Here is a 20,954-nt window from a genome sequence, read left to right on the forward strand (position 1 = left end):
ATTCTCTTCTATCATTAACATTCCAATTTGTACACTCGTGGCGAAACTTCAGCATTGACCAATAATATCTATGGCCAAAATGGCAAAACAGTAAGTAAAAACCTTTAACTGAAAAAAGTAAAGTAGAATATACTACTATATAACCCTATTATAAAAATTGTTCATTTCTGCTCTTCAAAATTGTTTCCAAGTGCAAATCAATATTGCATGCACTACAAATATTGTCAAATCAATAACCACTTCTGATTTCAAACCTCAAATTAACTAGCTTGGTCACAATTTTGAAAAGATTTAAATAAATAACATTAGAATTACCTCCTCTCTCCTCCTCTTGTAGTTCCACCGAATTTATTTATAAAATCAGGTCTCAACAAGTGGAGCAAGCATATAAGACATGGAATATGATCTGTGGAATCTTGGCTAATCTAAATTAAGTGCAAGTGAATTAATTTAACCATAAAAGAAAAATATAGGTAGCGCTCATTTGGCATTGGTTTTCTTGTAAATTATATATATATAAATGTTTTTAAAATGATGTCATTATATTTTAGGGTGTTTGAATGAGTTTTTCTAAAAGAAATTAAGCACTATCCAGCTAAGCTTTTATGCCTATTGGGAAAAACAAAGACTTTCTATAACATGAAAAAGTGTTCAAAAATTAGAAAAAGAGAACATTTTCAAATATTACAGTACTGAAACATGCAATAGATTTTACTTTGAGATCTTTTGAAAGAGCTCAGATTTAAAAGATAATAAAAGCTCACGTTGAATATGGGGAACCAATAATTATGGAAAATTACGTGTAGTCATTATCATTATCAGCCAAATGTTTGTGCACCGATCCAGGGATTTGTCAATATATTTGCATTTGTAAAATGAGATTCTTTCAAACCATTTGTGAAAAACAAGATATACAACATACAGAAGCAGTATGACACGCGTCTACCATATTTTTCTAAAAAAATCCTCAAAAGTAAAATTTGCATGTGTTGTGAGCATATTATATATTGTTTATTAGTACTCGTTCAAAGATTTAAAAAAAAAAATACTAAATGTATACTCATTAACGTTTTTTCACTTGCTTGGTTGTGAAAATCACCAATATGATATGATTGTTTTTCTGTACTGTTAAATAGATGCAATCCTATTAATAATTTATATTATCTATCAACAATAATATAAAATAAGGTATGTAGATGCATGTGTGTAGGGTTATTTATTGATAAAACAAGCGAACCATTTCCCATCATGCCTCATAATCAGACCCACATCCAGGTTACCATGAGAAGTACCCAATTAGTGTTATTTTCAGTCCATCTCACTTTATGCAGAAGGTATCTGTCTCACTTTATTCCATGGCCTGTTGTAAGTATACTGACTCGTGCATGAGGCCAAATTACACAGCTATATATATATATATATTTGACGTGATCATGAACACTGTAAGCAGCATTATGGGATCCTCTAAAATTCGGTTCTAACTTGCCATGATTTCTCCATCTCCACTTATTCCAATTCCAAAGTGTCCGATGATATATCAGTCGTGAACTAGTCCTTTTAAATGTCACCATGTTTTAGATTTTGATAAAACTATTTTAAATTTAATTTAATTTAAATTATTAAAGGTAATTAATCATTTATTATTTATCATTTTTGTAAAATTTTTAAAAATTAAGCAATTATTACTACTAAAAATATGTAGCAATTATTTGTAGAAGTTAAATCAAACATATACCAAGATGTCATCAAAACATCTTAGGGCCAATATGCTTATATATCTAAAATCAATTTCATACGACATAACATTCATTTTATTGTAAGTTTGTGATTAAATTAATTTAAACACAAATTTCAAAAGTATTTGTAATGGTTCAAATTCAAAACTATCAATATTAATTCTGCCAAAAATTAAAAGAGACACTTAAACCAATCCTCTAAATCTCTCTCCAATATATATTTAGAATTCTTAATTCTTAAAAGTGAAATTATTTATGAATTCATTCTTTTTCACATGTTATCACACCACTGCTTATTAGATAAAAATAAAATATATTCTCTTGGTTTACTTACATTAACGCAAACTTATTAACTTTTCATAATCTATGATGTACATTAATATATTTTTCAATATGAAATAACTAATTACAATCATTAATTAATTTCAATAATTGCATAAAATAATCCATCTTTTATAATAAAATAACAAACTTCAAATTTTATGTAATCCCTTAATTAAAAGTAATTATAAATAAAATTATCGATTATAAATTCTTGAAAGAGATAACAAAAATAATATTCCCGGTTGATTCTTTATATAAAATTTCTTTTGAAAAATCGTTCTATAATTATCCACAACAAAACTGATTAGTTGCTTCTCTCTTCTTTTTTTGTCAACAATTGCTATAATTATCATGCCAGTAACTTTAGCCGGCCCCGAGGTTATAAGAAAAATTCAAACGAAGCCCAACATGGTGCGAAAATGAAAAACCTAATCAGTTGGTTCAGCACGTTTGAGTGGTGCAATTACATGGTTTCACCTTCGATGGTTTGCCGCGACCAACAAAAAAATCAAAGATGGTTTGGGTTTTCAAAGATCACACAACAAATAGTTTGCGGCGAAGGGGATGTTCAATTTTTTTAATCTTGTTAAGATTATACTCTTACTTCCATAAAGGACCGAAATTAAGCGTAATAATGGCTCACTCCATACAATAACCACCATATGCATGAGAATAATCAAAAGAAACAATCAGACTGAGCTCTTCCATTCCTGTGGTTGGTTTCAGCAAGTCCTTCATGATCCATTATTTTGAACTACACAAGAGCACAAATAAACCAAGAGACAATTACGTCAAACAGGAACTTCTGATTCGATAATTGCCTTGGATCTACCTATGGTTCACCACCAAGCTCCACTCGCAGATTGTCATATGGATATTCTTTGGGTGTCTGATGCAGAGAAAATAATATAGACATCAGTCAACATAAGTACCAAAATAGTTGCAAAAAAATACCACAATATACAAAGCTTCAAAAGGGGAAAATATAAAAAAAAATTTAAATATAGCCACAATTACAAGCAAGAGTGCAATCGGCAACATGGATATAACAAGAATACATGCAGGACAAAAACCTACAGAGTACATAGACCACGCACGCAAACAAAATTTTATTTCTTTCAATCAAACAGAAAAATAAATTCATATATAGCTTCAGGTAAAATTATGAATAGCCATGATAAATACAAATTCGGACCTATTTTATAGAATGACTAAACTCTCATTTAGACCCCCAAGAGAGTTTGCATCTAACATTTTAGTCCCTAAAATATTAAAAATGTTATATTAGTCTCTAATTTCTATCTCCGTCAGGCCTAGGCCTAAACCTAGACACCGTTAATAAACAGTAATAGAATGCTGACATTTCATGTTAAGTACCACGTGTCATTAATTACGTGACAAAATGACGTTGACGTGTCATTTATATGACAGATTACGTGACAAAAACAATATCATATGTGGTATAACATGTTTTCGTTTCATTTTAGTCCTTGAAATTATAACTCGTCAGACATTTTAGTCCCTGAAATTGTCACCAACAAATATTGTAGTCCCTGAAAGAAAGAAAGAGAAGGGTATAGAGGTTCTGTGGAAAGAAGATTTAGTGGATGAGATGAAGAGAGGGTTCATCTAGAGTTGCATTTATAAGATGATTGGTGGCTTTGCAAGAAAAAGAATTGAGTTGGTAGGAGGAAAAGAAGAAAAGAAAGCAAGAGTTAGCATATGTATTCCTCCAAAGAATGCTCTTTTGTTGATGAGGTGTAGATCTAATTCTGTCAAAATGGCAATTTTGGCTAATTGCTTTGGGAATTACCCATTCACAGAGACAATATGAAGAAGATAGTGCAGAAGAGGAGGAAGAGGAGGGTGAGAAAGACGAAGAAGAAGGAAGTAGTAACAAAGATCAATACATTGAAATGAAACAAGATAAAAAACAAGAGGGAGACCAAAAAGAAGATGGTATACAAACCAAAGATGATAACATTTATGAAGGAAAAACAATAGAAACTAGTTTTGTGGCCGCTAAAGAAGAAGAGTGTGTAATCACATTTTTCCAAGAAGAAAAAGAAGAAGCAGCTAAAGAGGATGTGAAGAAAAGCTACAAAGATGAAAGCAAAACAAACCCAGAAAGCAACAAGTTATAATTTTAGAGACTAAAATGCTCATCGGTAATAATCTTAAGGACTAAAATGCTCGTTGGTGACAATCTCAAGGACTAAAATATCTGACAAGTTATAATTTCAAGGACTAAAATGAAACAAAAATATATACTATACAACATACGACATCGTTTTTGTCACGTAATTAATTACACGTGTCACTTAACGTGATACATCAGTGCCTTGCCACATAATCAATGACACATGTTTCTTAACATGATATGTCAGCATTCTATTACTGTCTATTAATAGCGTTTAGGTCTAGAGACTTAAATGTTCGACGAAGATGGAAGTTAGGAACTAGTGTGACATTTTTAATTTTCAAAGAACTAAAATGCTAGAGGCAAATTCTTTCGAAAACCAAAACGAGAGTTTAGTCTTTATAGAATTGTACACGACAAAAATATTGGATTTAATGAGAAAGTTCATGATGCACTAGGTACATATTTGGACCTTTTATAGAATTGTACAAGACAAAAATATTGGATTTAAAGAGAAAGTTCAATTTGTTTTGTTGGTTAGTTGTAAATTATGAATTACGATTGTTATACTCCTAATATATGGTTCTGGAAGTAGTTGATGTGATACTAATTAAAAGCAAGGATGAAGAATGGAGAACAATATCCTATCATCTAAAAGCACACAAGCAGTTAATAAAGACTTTTTTCAATTTTAAAACATCCAATAACATCTTCAGTCTAATGCTAGGTTCAAATTATGGTTTATGATGTTATCATGGTCGTCAAAATAGTGAGTCTTCCTACACGGACACATTAAAGGTACATTTGGTGTTGTAAATTCACATTATACATGTCTACATTTCCTGCCCAATCTTATGTAGGATACTTGAATTTGATAACCTTGAATGTGATTACATTCATTTAAGATACAAAGATGGCTATTTGAGTATGAGACTATTAGATCTAAGATAGATACACAACTGTATATCTGCTTGTATTATAGTATGACAAACAGACCAAGAAGGCCTCCCCTACAAACCTGTGCTTCATTTTCACCACCAGAGTACTTCAGCATTATGACCAGTTCAAGGTTCCATGCAGTACAAAATATTATGACACATCTCTGACCTCAGAAATATATTGAAGAAATCATTAAACAACTAAGTTAAATAACTACACTGATTAGATCCACATAGGTGATGATGTAGAACTAGTAGGCACTAGCAGCGTAATCAACCGTGGCCTGTAGCAGTGCTGTAGTGCTGGAGCTGGAGCACTGCAGCCTAAGGCTGCTCAGGATGCCCACCACACCCACAATCACGGCTATCATACTGAAACAGGGAAAATTCCATCTTTGCCCCCATTTTTATCTTTCCACCTTTTTTATGATTTTGGTGAATTCCCCTCTATTTTGGCACCAGAAACATTACAGGGTTTGAAACCCTTCTTCACCCATCATTCATGCAAAAAAACACTTAAAAGCTAACCTCTGTTTCGAACAAACCTGTGACTCACTGCTCTCTAATTTTTTCTGGCCAAGCCCACATTTTCCAGCACTGCCACCCCTCACCCACAGTTCTCTCTTTACACCCTCTCTGCTCTGACACATCCATGTCAGCCAGTGCCCAACCAAAAGTCTCTGTTCTATTTTCGTTTGGATATTGTATTGTGTATTGTTCACACACACATGCCCTCTGTTTTTATTTATTTACTTATTTATTCCATCATCTTCCACTACTATGGTGATTATCCAGTATGACTTTTGATTATTATCTATGAGGGTCTTTAATTTTGGATCCCTCTAGTTTTTAGCATATAGATATGTCATATGTGCAGTATAAATTATTTGTTGTGTATTTAAAATGTTCAGTTAGCCGACCTCATCTAGTGAGATAAGGCTTGATTGTAGTTGTTATTTGTTGTATCTAAAATATTCAGTATAGTGGTCATCCCACTGTAACGGGGATTTATAAGTATCAGCAGTAGGCTCAAGGGATCCAGAGCAAGGGAATACATAACAACTCAAAATACATCCCCAAAGCAAGGAGTGAGAACAATAGCAACCAATCCAATCAGACACAAAACACATCCAACATTAACACTACTCATTGTCATCCACAGTCAACTTTCTACACTATATTTAATTAACAACTAACTATCATATATTGAAATCAGCTATTATCCGAAAGGCGCGATATATAGCAAAATAGAATCAAATCAAATCAAATCAAAAGATAACACTAAGCCGGAATTCGAAAGAGTAAGTTCAAGTAGAAGACTTACAAAGGGTATCTTGGAGGCTTTGTCATTCCACACAGCCAATAATCCCAGTGAAGCAAAAAACCCCAATCCCCCACACAGCCAAGCCAATGCTTCATACTGGTTTCAAAATCAAAAAGTAAGAAAAATCGATTTCATGCGTTAAGGCTATTCTAAAATTCTCATAGGAAAACAAGCAATCACCTTTCCGACAGTATCAGCAATGCGATCTATACAAGGTTCAGGAAATGGAGTGCCGTTGTCCCACACAAGTTCGTCATTCACGGGAAGCTGAAACCGCCCAATTTAAAAAATGAGATTAATTTTAGGGTTCTAAGAAAATCAAAATGGGATATAGGTTAAGAGAAGCCTACGGGTTTGTCTGGAACATTATGTTTGCCGACCGGGAGGCCCATGCCGGAGCGAAGGCGTAGAGAGGAAGCTACGGATCGGTAAACGACGCCGTTTCCACCCAAGATCTTCGATGCTGCATTCGTCAATCTACCTGCCATGGTTGATGATGATAATTGTATGATTTCTTTCTCCTGATTCTTCTTCTCTTGCAACCTAATGTTACTGTGATCACCGATTATACGACATCGTTTTGAGATTTTTTATTTTTATTTTTATTTTTTTACGTATTTATCGTTTGTCAATTGAGTAACTGGATTGGATCTTCCTTTTAAAATGAGGTTCATGCTCTTAATCCAATCCACTGCATCATGTTCCATTTTTATTTTTTTTTGTTTCGATCATAGTCTTTTAAATAAAATATGCACATTTTTCCTTCTCGACACACATTTAAAAAATATATATGAGGAATATAATTAACACATTTACTGAAAAAGTTAAAATGAATGAGCATTTTGTAGGAAATGAAATATGGTGCTTGTATGATACAGCGATATCCGAATACTTTTTTTATATTTTACTAAGATATTAAAAAATATTTATATTTTTTTTAAATAAATCACTAATTTCATTATTAAAATTAACTGTTATTATTGTTTCCCATGTAAGAGAATAAAATACTCTCGATTTCCATATTACAGTAGAATTTACCAATTGTTAGCACTGTTCAGCGGAAAATGTGATATGCAATTAAACAGACCGTTTGCTTAATATTTTACGAAAGGATAATGATACTCATACGTAAAATTGGTATTTTACAATTTGAGAAAGAACGAGAGAGATGTGTTAGATAAAATAAGGGGTATATTTGACATACAAAAAAATGATAGAAAGTGTTTTTAAAAAAATAAAAATGTATCATTATTCTCTACGAAAATTTATATCTTTTATTATAACACCTTACATTTTATGCCTTCTACTTCTTAGTTACGTACTCATGCACTTTAATAGAGCTTGCAAAATGAGGTATCTTACTTATCAATTGGCTTTGGCGAGTCAAGCTAAAAAACTTGAATCTAATTATATTCACAAAAATAATGTCCAAAATAGGTAAGATTCAAATTATTGTAAGTTTTAATAAATTTAGATTGCATTAAACTTGCTTAAATCGGACTAAAAATATTTAAATTTACTTTCACTTTAAAAAGTTAAAGCTTAAACCCTACATTTTATTGAACAGGTTCAACTCAATAAATAAGGTAGATTCAGTTTTCTGATTTCTTCAAATTGATCAATATTTTATAGAAAAAAAAAGTTAAGAAAAATATGGATAATAATATATTTTTTATTTGATTACAAAAATAACTCTTAAAAATAGAAATTCAAAATAATTTTCTTCTGTTTTTTTTTTTCTTTGATTCAAATTTCAGTTTTTTTCTTTCCAGTCTTTTTTTCTCTACTCCAAGAAAGGATAAAAGTTGTCTCGCGAAACGTATACTAAAGTCAATTTTATCATAAAAACCGAGAATAAAAATAAAACTACTACTTCTGTATTTATTGCATAAACTTATAAAGGAAACAGAATATTGGGTTGCATTAACCTGATCAAACTTATGGGTAGTTTCTATCCCTGAATAGTTCACTCAGTTTTTAGGTCCATAATTTCATTAATATGGACTGATTATTTATTGCTTTTAAGTAACAGGATATCAAATTGAAAAGCGAAGATAATTTTTTTATATTAAGATCTAGAACTTGTTTGCATTCAAATCCAGTTTTCACAATTTCCGAAAGTAAAAATCACATTGTAATGGAATTTTTGTGAAAAGAAAAAATCTCCGATGGCTAAACTCCGTTATTGAAATTATACAAACAGAATGCAATTATAAGTCATAGGAAAATGCTGAAGAGTACGAAAAATAGTAAACAAAAACTGAAGAACCAAGTATATAACCATTACTCTTCATTTCCATCGAATACTAACTTATTTTTTATTTTTTACATTATTTGAATGTTTGTGGTAAGAAAGTAGTTTTCTTCGAATTGGCAGTCAGGTTTTTCGTTTTGCATACACAAACCCTTTTTACCGAAGGTATTACTTGCAAAACAAGAAGGTATTGAATGCGGTTTGAATTACCTAATAAATGTCATAGATGAACAAAAAACAACACAGGCGAAATTGCATTGCACCAATCCGATGTGTAGAATGCACACAAAAAAAAGCACAGCTATAGAAAAACGAAATATTACTGGACTGGTTAAATATTGTAAATAAAAGAACTTGCCCTGCAAGGGGTAAGGAGTAACATGAACAGTAACAATTTATGGCGTACCATATGAACAAGTACAAAAGCACTAACCAGCCAGCCAGAAAAGCTCGACTTGATCATGTAACATTCAAATACCCATCTGAGACTGAAGCTCTAGGATGGTTTTGGCAGAGTTCCTGAGCCTTTGCGTCTCCTCTTCATTCAAATGCACATTGGTGACACCCAGTACCCCTCCTCTACCAAGCTGTGCCGGCAAGCTCAGAAACACTTCCCCATCATCAATGCCATAAAACCCCTTTGCCATAACAGACACAGGGTGGATCTTCCTCTGGTCCCTAAGAATGGAGCGGGCCAAGCTAGCCACCGAGTACCCAATGGCCCATGAGGTGTACCCTTTCAGCCTTATTACCTCATAAGCACCATCTATCACACTCTTGTGTATGTTCTCCAACGTCTCTTTCTCATACGCAATTTGCTGATTCTTCAAAAAGCTTAGCACCGGAACCCCACCAATACTAATGCTAGACCATAGCGCCACCGAACTATCCCCGTGCTCTCCCACCATGTAAGCCTAATATCACAAATTAAATCACATGTTCTAGTTACTCCTGAAAAAATAGCGTGAAATTATAATTGGACATCATAAATTATTAAAAACATTTTATAAAAATTAGTCTTTAATTTTTAGAATAAAAAAGGAAACAGTAGTAATATTCTAACAATCACCTTTTCTTACATTTCATTTCATTGAAAACCATTTATTTCTTTTATTTTTTTCTATCTCTATTTTTTCCTACTTTCTATCTCCATGTGAAAAGGGAAAGTGAGCTTGACCTGTACGTCCTGAGCGTTGACGTCGAGGTGATCGGCGATGAGGAAACGGAAGCGTGACGAGTCCAAGTTGGTGCCCGACCCGATGACCCGATTCGAAGGGAATCCGGAAAGTTTCCAAGCGACGTAGGTGAGGATATCCACAGGGTTAGAAACGATGAGGAGAATGGAGTCAGGGGAGTAACGAACGAGGAGGGGTACGATGCTGCGGAAGAGGGAGAGGTTTCTCTGGAGGAGGTTGAGCCGGGACTCGCCGGCGATTTGGCGAGCGCCGGCCGTGACGATGCAGAGATCGGAGCTAACGGTGACGGAATAGTCGACGGAGGCGTGGATCTTGGTGCGGGGGAGGAAGGCGGCGGCGTGTTGGAGGTCGAGCATCTCACCGCGGAGTTTGTCGGCGTTGGTGTCGACGAGGACGAGCTCGTCGGTGAGGTCTTGGGTGAGGATGGTTTGGGCAATGGCCATTCCAACATTGCCGGCGCCGATGACGGAGATCTTGTTGTGGCGCTTGGTGGGAGAGGGAGGGGCGGCGTTGGTAATGGGCTTGAAGAAGACTTGGGTTAGGTCCAAGCCCCCCGGGCCCAACGTCGATCCAGAAGCGCTCTTGTGCATGGTGGTTTGTTTGTTGCTTTTGTGTGGGGTGTTGTAGATTTTATAACAGAGTGTTGTGTTTGGAAAGAATAATGTTGCGTGTTGAATGAACCCTAATACTGTGGTCGGGGAAAGGAAAGAAGAAGAACGGTTTGAGACTGTGTGGTCAGAAGGTCAAGGTCGAGCTTCTAGTTGGATAATGTGTAATGTAAGGTAAAGGAAGAACAACGCGGGTTTTAAAAGGTAATGTGGCGCAACCAAAACTGAGAAGTAAAATGGTGAAATATAAAACGGTATTTATTAATTTAGTTGTAATTTCTATACTTTTTATAAAAAAAAAAAAGTGTAAATTATATAGTATATATTAATTATTTTAAACTTTTTATAAGTCGTATTTATAAAATACAAGATACATGTATCTTTTAAAAAAATAAATAAAATTGAGATATACAATTTTTATATTCATTAATATTATTTTATATAAATAAAAGTCATATATATAATACTCAAACTTCTATTATAAAAGTCATATGTATATATGCTCAACTTCTCTGGATAAATTACTTAAATAGTGGATATTAGTAAAGTTGAAGAAAAATTTTCTAATACTAGTATTGTATATGTAATTTAAAATGCAAGTTATTTGAGAATATCTTATGTACTTTTAAGTAATAAAAATTAAATGAATAATTCTATGAACATGACCAAACATATCGGATGTAGTCTATTAGATGTAGTCAAACTTAAAAATTATCTACTGTATTAATAATACAGTTAAAGTGACATTAAAAATTTAAATAACTTGAATAATGAACAATATCTAAAAATTAATTCATAATCAATTAAAATCATAAAAAACTTGTCCCAGCGTACATGAGGAAAGACATGTTCTATGATATTGTCATTGTAAATGAAAAATAAGTCAAAGTAAATTGTGGAATATGATCTCATCTCTATGATTAAAGTAATAATAAATAACTGATTGTTTCGATTTGAGACATATTTGTAGTAACACGATTCAAAGAATGGAAAAAATGATCAAGATAGTGAAGCCCTAACTATAGGATCTAGCATTTAAGTCATGTAATAATAGTAAATACATTAAATGTATACGAGTACCTAATGTATTTATCATAAGAAAATCTGTATCATCCTTAAGATGTGAGCTCTTGCATGTTGGGTGCGAGTTTCATCCATCAAATTTTAACTCGCCATAATGTTTTTAACTCAACAACATATGAAAAAAGACAATCATAAAAAGAGGCAAAGTTTCTCATCCAATGTGTGCAATTTCACCAAGTTGCAAAATAACTGGAAAAAATTTTGAAAGAGAAGTGGACTTGAGCATTTGACCATCAATTTTGCTAAGTGTTTAAATTTAATCATAACGCTTTTTAACTCAACAACATATGAGAAGAGGCAACCACATACGGAGGCAAAGTTTCTCACTGTGTGTAGAATTTCACTAAGTTGCAAAATGGCTGGAAAAATTTTTGAAAGACAAGTAGACTCAAGCATTTGATGGAGGAATGCAAGAGATGATCATATGACCATTAATCTTGCCAAGTGTTTAAATTCAATTTTAAAGGGAGACCAGTCATTGTCAATTAATAGTTATTTTAGTTCTAACAACACTTCATAAAATAAATATTTTATTTATTGAACATGGAAAGAAGACGATGAATATGATAAATATGAGACATTTATATTGTGAAGAATTGATAACTATTATGATAGAAAATCATCACTTTTCAACCAGCAATTATGCTCGTAGTAATATGAAGGAGACCCAAGAATTTGATGTTGAAAAGCTTGGATATTTCATAATATATAAATATTGTTTTTAAGTTAAAAATATATATATACTCAAGATTTATCCAATAGAGTTTCGTTCACTGAAAAATGAAGAATACGAGCCTCAACAGTCAACACTTATGGTTTATTTATATACTAAATCCTTGTAAGAGATCCATGTGGATGCTCAGAAACGTTTTATATTTATACTGAGTCAAGATGCATAACGAGCCAAGTTAAAACTAAAAAATGTGAATTATATTGAATTAGGAACAATTGTCCACAATAATGATATGGAAGTCAAATTATTATTATATAATTTTGGTTTATGTAATCTTTACTTTAATTTTAATTAAATGATAATTTAAATTTTAATGTAATCTTAATTAAATTTTTATTATTATCTTAAAGTTTTAAAAAATATTTATAGACTAATTTTATAAAGATATGAACTACATTCTCAATAAATAAAATTAAATTGAATAAAAATTATTTTTTAAAAATTATTTTAATAAATAATTTATTAAAATATATTTTAATTATTATATATTAAAACAAAAAATTTATTATAATAAAAGTTATATATACGATATACGACTTTTATTTATATATTAAAAAATAATGAATCGTATATTATATATACGATTATGTTTCTAAATAAATATAAAAGTTGTATATCTTTATATAATTTTATTTTATTATTTTTTAAAAATATGGATAGTGAGAATCATATTTTATAAATACAACTTATAAAAAGTTAAAGATAAGTTATATATGCTATATACGATTTACGCTACTTTAGTAAAAAGTTTATAAGATACGTTAAATCAATAATTATTATTTTTTATTACGCTATGTTTGTAAAACGTAAAGTCTAAAACTATTCTTGAACCACAGTTTTTCATGTGGGGATTACAATGAATGGAACTGAGGCTATAAGCTTATGAAACACGTAAGAAAAATTATAGAGAAAGAAACTAAGAACATGTTTAATTTCATTTTTAAAAATAATTTGTAATTTTTAAAATAAAACGTAATATTTTTAAAAACAGTTTTTAGTTTTGTACAAGTACTCCGTGTTAACTTTTTTGGCATTGCTTCGCGTTGATTATTGAACTTTGAACAGGTCACGCATGCAATTCAAGACTTATTTTGTGTTTGGGGTGAGTAAATATGAGTTTGAGTCTTAATAAAATTAATTTTGTTTAAAAATGAATGTAAATTAATGTAATTTATGTTTATTTTTGAAAACTATAATAAAATTTAATATACATTTTTTAACTCACACAAAATATTTAAGAGTGAGTTTAAAAATAAAAATAATATTATTTTATTAAATACGTTGATGAAATAATCAAAATATATTTATAGTTATTCAATGTAATTTTAAAAAATGTAAACTTATTTCCAAAGAAACACTTATTATAAATATGTACCCAATGGGCAATGGCTCTGATTTCCTTCGTGCTTACCGCTTACTTATTAGACTTTAATTAAAACCGCCCCATGTAAGAATAGCAAACCCAGAAACGTACTGTTTTTAAATATGTTTTTAATTATTTATTAAAATTTATTAAAATTATAAAAATATTAAATTAAAAATAAAAAAGATAATTTGAATAATCTTTTGAAGCTTGATTGTGGCAAAAAAAGATAGTTAAAACACTCTATACTGCTCAGTAACAAAAATGGTTTTACACAGTAACGCAACCTCAATTATGCGACTGTGCTAAAAATTAATACATTTTATAATTTATTTAAAAATTAATATTTAAAATAAAATTTACTTAATTAATAGTTATATTAAAATTGAACTATACTCATTTTGTAGAGAGAAGTAAAAATATTTAATTTAGAAGTAAGAGTAATTTTTTTTAGTATGTAACTTGTCAAATATTTGAAAGCACACTTATATTTATATTTTAAAAGCAATTATATTTTATCACTTTAATAAAAATATTTTTAAAATATTATTCTAAAAAATAAAACAAGTTTTTATGTTACCTTAATCCTTTTAAAATTAAATTTTCAACCTTAAAAGAGACTGTTTTGTAGGATACAGTAAAATATAATAATATTGCATGTGATAAATCGTATGTTTAAATATCTACTTCTTTCTTTAGAACAGATTACATTTAAATTTCATAAATGTGTTATTTAAATTCCAAACTTTTTCCTTTCTAACACTGAGACATTATTTTTCTACTTAAAAATTTTATATACCAAAACTTATTCTTTTAATATTAATTTATTGTTAAAGTCAGATTATCAAAATTTAAAACAAACATTCCCTAAGTACACCAGCTTTAATATAATATGTTATTAAACAAACAATGAGAATTATGAGTTAAAATATATTTTAACTCTTAATATTATAAAAAAATGTATTTTTAATACCTAAAATGATATTTAAGTAAAAATTATGAGTTAAAAATATATTTTTCGTCTCTTATTTAATATTTAAACACATAATTTAATAAATAAAAAATATTTTCCTTAAATACTAAAAGTAAATTATATTTCAATATATGTTCAAAATCATAAAATAAAAACTTAATTGTCTATAACATTTTTTTAATTAAAGATCACGGAACTAAAAAAATTAATAACTTTAAATATTATAAGTTTTAGTAAACTTATATTATTTGTTTTATATCGTTAGATGATATTTGAAAAAAAAAATTAATAATATAATATTTTTAAAAATTAAAATAGTTTGTTTTTTATTTTGTGAAACGACGAACAGTTTGAACCTGAATCCACAGACGACAACAAAAAAGGATGGAAGAATTGGGCACTGACAAAACTCACCGTGGTAAGTTGAGGTGAGTCGTCACAGCCATTCGTAGCGAGTTTCCGGCAAAACTCGCCGCCATAACCGCCGATCACAATGGAGAAATCCTTAGCGGAGCTGGAGCGAGTCCAAACCAACCTTCTGCACCGCATATCAAAACTCGAGTATTCCCTTCTTCCATTATCTCCTTCACCAAACGACACCGTTTTCCCCCTCGTTGACGACACCGACACCGTGACTCGCCTCTCCTCCATTTTGCGCCACAACGCCGTCGACGACTTCTCCTTCAAAAGAGTCCCTCCCGGTTACTACGATTGGCCCCTCGAAGCCCGTCGCGATGCCCTCTCCGCCGCGTCCGTTGACCATCTCTGCAAAAGCATCGTTCTCGTTAACACGCAAGCGCCCTCCACAGTCGTCGATTGCAGTGATCGCAACAATTCCAAGTACTATGTGGTTGTTGTTCAGGTTCACTCTCTCTTCTTGTTCCTCTCTTCTTCTCTCTCTCGTTGCTTCCGCTAATACGAATTGCTCTGTTTTTGCAGTACACTGCTCGCTTCAATGCCGAGGCTGTGAAAAATTTTCTGTATTCGCTCAACAAAGGAAGTATAGCGAAAAAGAAATTCAACTGTAAGCTATTTTGCTTTATACATTTTTTTACTTCTTAATCCTTTCTCTATTATTCATTTCGTTATATATCTATGGAAAATTTTTGTGTTATTTATTTTCCCTTAATTTTACACATTTAAATTTATGTTAATTATATTGCAATTTGCTATTGCTTAGAAGGTAATATTGGTTTTTAATTTGTTATTAATTACACAGTGAGGCTAGCTCCTGAGGAGATATCAGCGGAGTTAACTGGATATGGGCACAATGCAGTGACTTGTATTGGCATGAAAACAGACATTCCGGTAAAGACTGGACCTGTGATTAGTATAGAACAATTATGATATATATATATATATATATAATAGACGAGAAAGTATTGAATCTTGACAACAACTCCGAAATATGTCCTTATTCACTGTTTAAGGCTAGTATTGAACCATTTTTTGTCATGCACAGCAGCACTTGGCTTGGTAGTTGAAAAAGACAAGTGTCATTTGGTAACTTAACATAAAACCTTGAATGGGAATTTTTTTTCTTGGCTTAGTCAATGTTTAGAGATTGCAACTTATGACCTCCTTTTCATACTCATGGTATTGATGTGATCTTGCTGATTACATGTGCCCTTAATATAGATTTTTCTTGATACGTGCTTGGCATGTTCTGTCTTGGACTGGCACTGAAACTTCTTTTCTTTAGTTGCTTACAATAGGACACTGCCTCTTGTTCTCTACTCTAGCATGTTGGCAGAGGGTCAATACGCCATTGTTCTTTTGGAGTGTCCCCTTTGTAGGATATATGGATCTGAATCCTTCCAGTCTTTTTTCTAGCTTTTTCACTTGTCTGTAACTCTAAATTATGTATGTGTATCTATCTAAAATCCCTGTTCGAAGTGACACAGAAATGTGTAATTTTTAGGATGTGGTAACAGTTGCTGTATGTATTGAATGTCTGCGAGATTGGTTTTCTGTTATTCGCTTCCCTGTACAAGTAGATACTAACATATTGTTTGGTTTGAGGGGAACAGCAAGGATACAAATTGTAATAAATATTTCTTATTCTGTTCAAATATTTGGAAAATGAGGTGTCAAAAACCCCTCCCCTCCAATATTGGGGGAATTTTTTTTTTTTCCTCTTCTCCCCTCCCCTTTTTTGAACCAAGTAGTCCATTGAACTGATGAAAGATGTAGTTGTCAAGGATCTTCCTATCTGATTTGTCACTTATCATTTCATGATGCTTATTTTATGTTGAAGTATTTGTAAGATCTTTGAACATAGGTCATAATTGCTGGGATTTAGGATTATGTATAGAAATAACATATAGAAATGGAAATTATAAAAAAAGTTCATTATTGATCCATGCGAGAGCCAAAATTAGTGTTAAGATACATACCTCTCGAAGTGAGAGAAGTCATTGTTAAGGTTGCAAATCACAACCACTGTGAATGGCATAACTCTGATATCCACACTAACAGAACAGTCTCCAAGAACAAATCACAAATGCATAGATGGAGTTCTTCTTGTCTAGCCACAATGCCAATTGTTAGATGGAGTCCTGTTCTCCACATCATCCCTTAGGTGTTTCTGAATGATGGCCAGGCTTTTATGTTTTCTCACTCTACATTTTGCAGCCTACATGTATCTCCTTATATGTAGGCACTAACCTAAGCCAGAAAACCCCATGTCCTAGTCAGACTTTTATTGTAGTCTTCCGTAAACTCATGTTACAAATTTAAACTATAAATTAAATTGAAGTGTGTGGCCCTATAGGTTTTCAAAACATTGAACTAACATTCCATTTTGTTCTATGAAATTGGTAAAGCTCCCTTGCAACATGTACAGAAAGTGATAGTGATTCAACATAATTTGTCCAGAACACCATTATCATCCAGAATAGTTGGTTGTGTCTCATATATCCCAAGTTGCTTGTTTTTAGTTTTAATGAGTAGACTTTCTAAGATAAGTAAGATCACTATTTGATATTGATTCATTTGAGCATAGTAATGCATTTACAGTCGTAATCAAGGGGCTTGAAGATATGACCCCTGTTACTTGGTAGGACTATCACATTTAGATTACTTACATCCTTTGCATGATTTATAATTATCAACTGCATATCTAATTATCAACCTTGTGGCATGCAACAGGTTGCATGCAACATTTGATAGAATTAAAATGTACAACTTCTCAAGTTGGGAACTACAGTGGCATAAGGTTAAAGGATCAAATACATCATTATCACTCCTAGAATTGTTTATGACTTATAATTATTTAAGTCCAACGTATTATTACTTAAGTGTATATGTGTGCGTGATAACTTGAAAACTCATATCTACAACTTAGATAGTCATGTGTTTGTAGACTCAGTGCACATACTAGTCTCTATGCATTATTGTTGTCCTAATTCTCAATTGTCCTTGGCTAAGGACATTTGAAAATACAAAAATCAAGCCTTATCTCACTAGGTGAAGTCGGCTACATTGCTTACGCAATACCATTGTACTCGGTCAAAAATGAAATTTTCATAAATTTAATTAAATGAAATGTTTCTTTTAATAACTTTGTCTTAGGTTCTTTAGGATCTCCCTCAACCCCTCTTTACTAGACTAAAAACCATGAAATTTACTCTCTGTACTAGCGCTTCCAAAGATTTTCTCTGCACATGATGAAACCACCTTAAACAATTTTTAATCATCTTTTCCATTATAGTATTATTTCAATATGCTCTTGTATACTATCATTTTTTATTTTGTCCTTTCTTGTGTATCCACTCATCTATCTTAGCATTTTCATTTTTGTTACTTTCACTTTTTTTCTCATGTTTTTCCTTTAAAGTCCAACTTTCACTACCATTAAGGACAGTAGGTTGTATTGTCGTACGATAAAATTTTCCTTTTAGTTTGATAGGTATTTTAGGGTCAAAAATAACTTGTAATGTTTTTTTTCATTTTAACCATTCAACTTGTATTATATGACTAACATCTTCATTTTTTCTCCACATTTGTATAAGTGATCCTTAGTACCTAAAACTGAGAACTTGTAGTATAATATCATCTCAAAGTTTAACTTTCAATGCATGATCCTCATCTTATTTTTTTGCTGAAGTTACAATGCATTTATTTTATCTTACTTTTACTCAAGTGAAAATCCTTAAATTTTAAAATTTTTCTCAATAACTCAAGTTTAACATATTCTAATTGGGAAGTCCTTAGATACACCCTCATACGTATCTTGTATAGCCTGAATATATGTTACATGAACCATTTCTTTTCTAAAGCCTTGCAGAACACTTCTTTTGATACTTGATCATATGTCTTTTCCAAATCAATAAAATTTATGTATAAGTCCTTTTCTTTGTAGCAATATTTTTTTATCATCTTTCATAAAAAATATATAACTTCTGTTGTAGACCTTTCTAGTATTAAATCTAATTGATTTTCTACCATCTTAATTTTTTTTCGTATTACTTTGTTCAATCACCTTTTCTCACAGCTTCATATTGTGACTCGAGTTTAATATCTCTATAGTTCGCACAATTTTAGATATCACTTTTGTTTTTTGTATATAAGAATCAAAGTGTTCTTCTTCCATTCATTTGACATATTTTTAAATCTCATAATAGAGTTTAGTGATTCACTTCAATTCTTGTTTTTTCAAACTTTTCCAAACTTCTATAGGGATATTATTAGGGCGAACCGTTTTACCATTCTTCATCCTCTTTAAGAGCTTTTTTCACTTTTCTGATTCAAATCCCAAGGACATATGAAAATAGTGTTACAATTTTATACAATAGTCATTAGTAATACACTTGATATTTTATGTCATATTGTCATTGCACTTATTATTGTAAAGACATTATTATGTTCATTTAATGAAAAATCAACACAAAAATGAAATGTCTCGGATATTAGTAAATAACATGATATAAAATAAGCCAGTATGGTCGACATATACACTTGGCCTCTGGGGCGGAGCATATATGAGTACTGACTAGATTGGAATGAATCTTAGACTGTACTTTTCCTCCTATGACAAGGATAAAATTTGAGGCATTCCTTGGCACACCTCTTACCATCCCATGAATAATGTTTAAGGGCTCAATGTCCGCCAATTAATTTCAACATTTCTTCTGTTGTTGCATTATCTTTAAATCACATTCCATTTTTTTCCTAGCTTGATAGCTTGATTCCTTATGTATAGAAGATTAATCTTCAAGTTCTTCCTTTATTGATTAGATATTATGGGTTGATTTCAGGTGATTTTGGATGAAGCTATTATAAAGCTAACTCCAGATTTCTTTTGGTTGGGTGGTGGTGAGGTTGATCTGAAGCTAGGGATCCGGACATCTCAATTAATCAAATTTGTCAACCCATTCATTGTCAACTGTAGCGGTAGTTGATTTTTGTTGAACAGAAAGTGGTCACGATAATTGAGTTTGGGTGGAAAGTTTCCATTTCCAGCTTTCCATTGTTGATTTTGTTAGATTTGAATTATTGCCCCTTCAGGAAGATATTTATTTTAAATAGCTGAGTTTTGTGGTTTACTTATCATTATAATTTACAGAGATTTGAGTGCAACCGGCATCATAGATTCATACTATATGTTTGTTGAGAGAGTGAATAACATCATCAGAAAGAGAAGGATAAGTTTAGCTTTTTTATTATGATTATCATTTCATATCATGAAGAGTGTGCTGAGGCCATAATGATGATTAATCAGAAAGAGAAGAATAAGTTTGGCTTTTTTATTAATAATTTTCACTTCATATCACGAGGAATGTGGCGGATAATGATGATTCTTTTGGCTTTCAGATAGAATTCTTGTATATTAATGAATTAAATAAGATTTAAATCTCTAAAACATTGACAATTTTATCATATAATCTTTTATTTTTAATTTTTTAAAATAAGTTCTTAAAATCCTTTCTCATTCTTATATGATTTCTCTGTTAATGATTTATTAATTTGTGTTATTTGCCTTCAGAGACATTTGAGTTGACTTGTAATGACATGAAACTAATGTAGATGATAATGTGACGTGGCATTTACACTTTTTTAATTTCAATATTTTAAACTTTGTAATTTAAAGTTTCATTTAAAAATATAAAAAAAGGTATTTTCTTTTTATAACGTTTCGATGAAATTATGAGCTAATTTGAATGTTATATAAATAAATAATAGAACAATTTAATAAATTGTTAATAAAGAGATCAAATGAAAATGAAGAACGATCGATTAAACAAAATGAAAAGAAACCAAAAGAGAAAACCAGATATGGAT

General features: G+C 31.3%; 3 protein-coding genes across 4 annotated transcripts; 1 reads left to right on the top strand and 2 right to left on the bottom strand.

Moving 5' to 3' along the window:
- Positions 1-2,707: 2,707 nt before the first annotated feature.
- On the bottom strand, positions 2,708-7,144 carry LOC113850543 (NADH dehydrogenase [ubiquinone] 1 beta subcomplex subunit 8, mitochondrial). Its single transcript, XM_027481110.1, has 4 exons — positions 6,813-7,144; positions 6,643-6,729; positions 6,463-6,558; positions 2,708-2,949 (listed from the first exon to the last, which is right to left on the bottom strand). Exons 1-4 carry the CDS (start codon positions 6,948-6,950, stop codon positions 2,893-2,895), a joined length of 378 nt encoding a protein of 125 aa, XP_027336911.1. The 5' UTR covers positions 6,951-7,144; the 3' UTR covers positions 2,708-2,892.
- A 1,765-nt stretch (positions 7,145-8,909) lies between these two features.
- Positions 8,910-10,736, bottom strand: LOC113849921 (L-lactate dehydrogenase A-like). The gene is made up of 2 exons (XM_027480171.1): positions 9,894-10,736; positions 8,910-9,630 (listed from the first exon to the last, which is right to left on the bottom strand). The coding sequence occupies exons 1-2, from the start codon at positions 10,500-10,502 to the stop codon at positions 9,187-9,189; spliced, it is 1,053 nt and encodes a 350-aa protein (XP_027335972.1). The 5' UTR covers positions 10,503-10,736; the 3' UTR covers positions 8,910-9,186.
- Positions 10,737-15,030: 4,294 nt separating this feature from the next.
- On the top strand, positions 15,031-20,272 carry LOC113849225. 2 transcript variants are annotated; one of them, XM_027478970.1, is made up of 4 exons: positions 15,031-15,534; positions 15,612-15,696; positions 15,892-15,980; positions 19,931-20,272. In XM_027478970.1, the coding sequence occupies exons 1-4, from the start codon at positions 15,166-15,168 to the stop codon at positions 20,072-20,074; spliced, it is 687 nt and encodes a 228-aa protein (XP_027334771.1). In that variant the 5' UTR covers positions 15,031-15,165; the 3' UTR covers positions 20,075-20,272. The 2 variants fall into 2 exon arrangements, with proteins under 2 accessions (XP_027334771.1, XP_027334772.1); XM_027478971.1 differs by having other exon boundaries at positions 15,064-15,522; positions 19,931-20,168.
- The last annotated feature ends 682 nt before the right edge of the window (positions 20,273-20,954 follow it).

Source organism: Abrus precatorius, unplaced genomic scaffold (assembly GCF_003935025.1).
Source record: "Abrus precatorius isolate BTA unplaced genomic scaffold, Abrus_2018 Scaffold9, whole genome shotgun sequence".
Taxonomy (NCBI): Eukaryota; Viridiplantae; Streptophyta; class Magnoliopsida; order Fabales; family Fabaceae; genus Abrus; species Abrus precatorius.

Coding starts and splice junctions, on each gene's coding strand:
- LOC113850543 (XM_027481110.1), bottom strand. CDS start 6,950: ATGGCAGGTAGATTGACGAATGCAGCATCGAAGATCTTGGGTGGAAAC. Junction 6,730..6,812: donor ATAATGTTCCAGACAAACCC/GTAGGCTTCTCT, acceptor GGGCGGTTTCAG/CTTCCCGTGAATGACGAACT. Junction 2,950..6,462: donor AAGCCTCCAAGATACCCTTT/GTAAGTCTTCTA, acceptor TCTCTGCATCAG/ACACCCAAAGAATATCCATA.
- LOC113849921 (XM_027480171.1), bottom strand. CDS start 10,502: ATGCACAAGAGCGCTTCTGGATCGACGTTGGGCCCGGGGGGCTTGGAC. Junction 9,631..9,893: donor TCAACGCTCAGGACGTACAG/GTCAAGCTCACT, acceptor TTGTGATATTAG/GCTTACATGGTGGGAGAGCA.
- LOC113849225 (XM_027478970.1), top strand. CDS start 15,166: ATGGAGAAATCCTTAGCGGAGCTGGAGCGAGTCCAAACCAACCTTCTG. Junction 15,535..15,611: donor ACTATGTGGTTGTTGTTCAG/GTTCACTCTCTC, acceptor CTGTTTTTGCAG/TACACTGCTCGCTTCAATGC. Junction 15,981..19,930: donor GCATGAAAACAGACATTCCG/GTAAAGACTGGA, acceptor GGTTGATTTCAG/GTGATTTTGGATGAAGCTAT.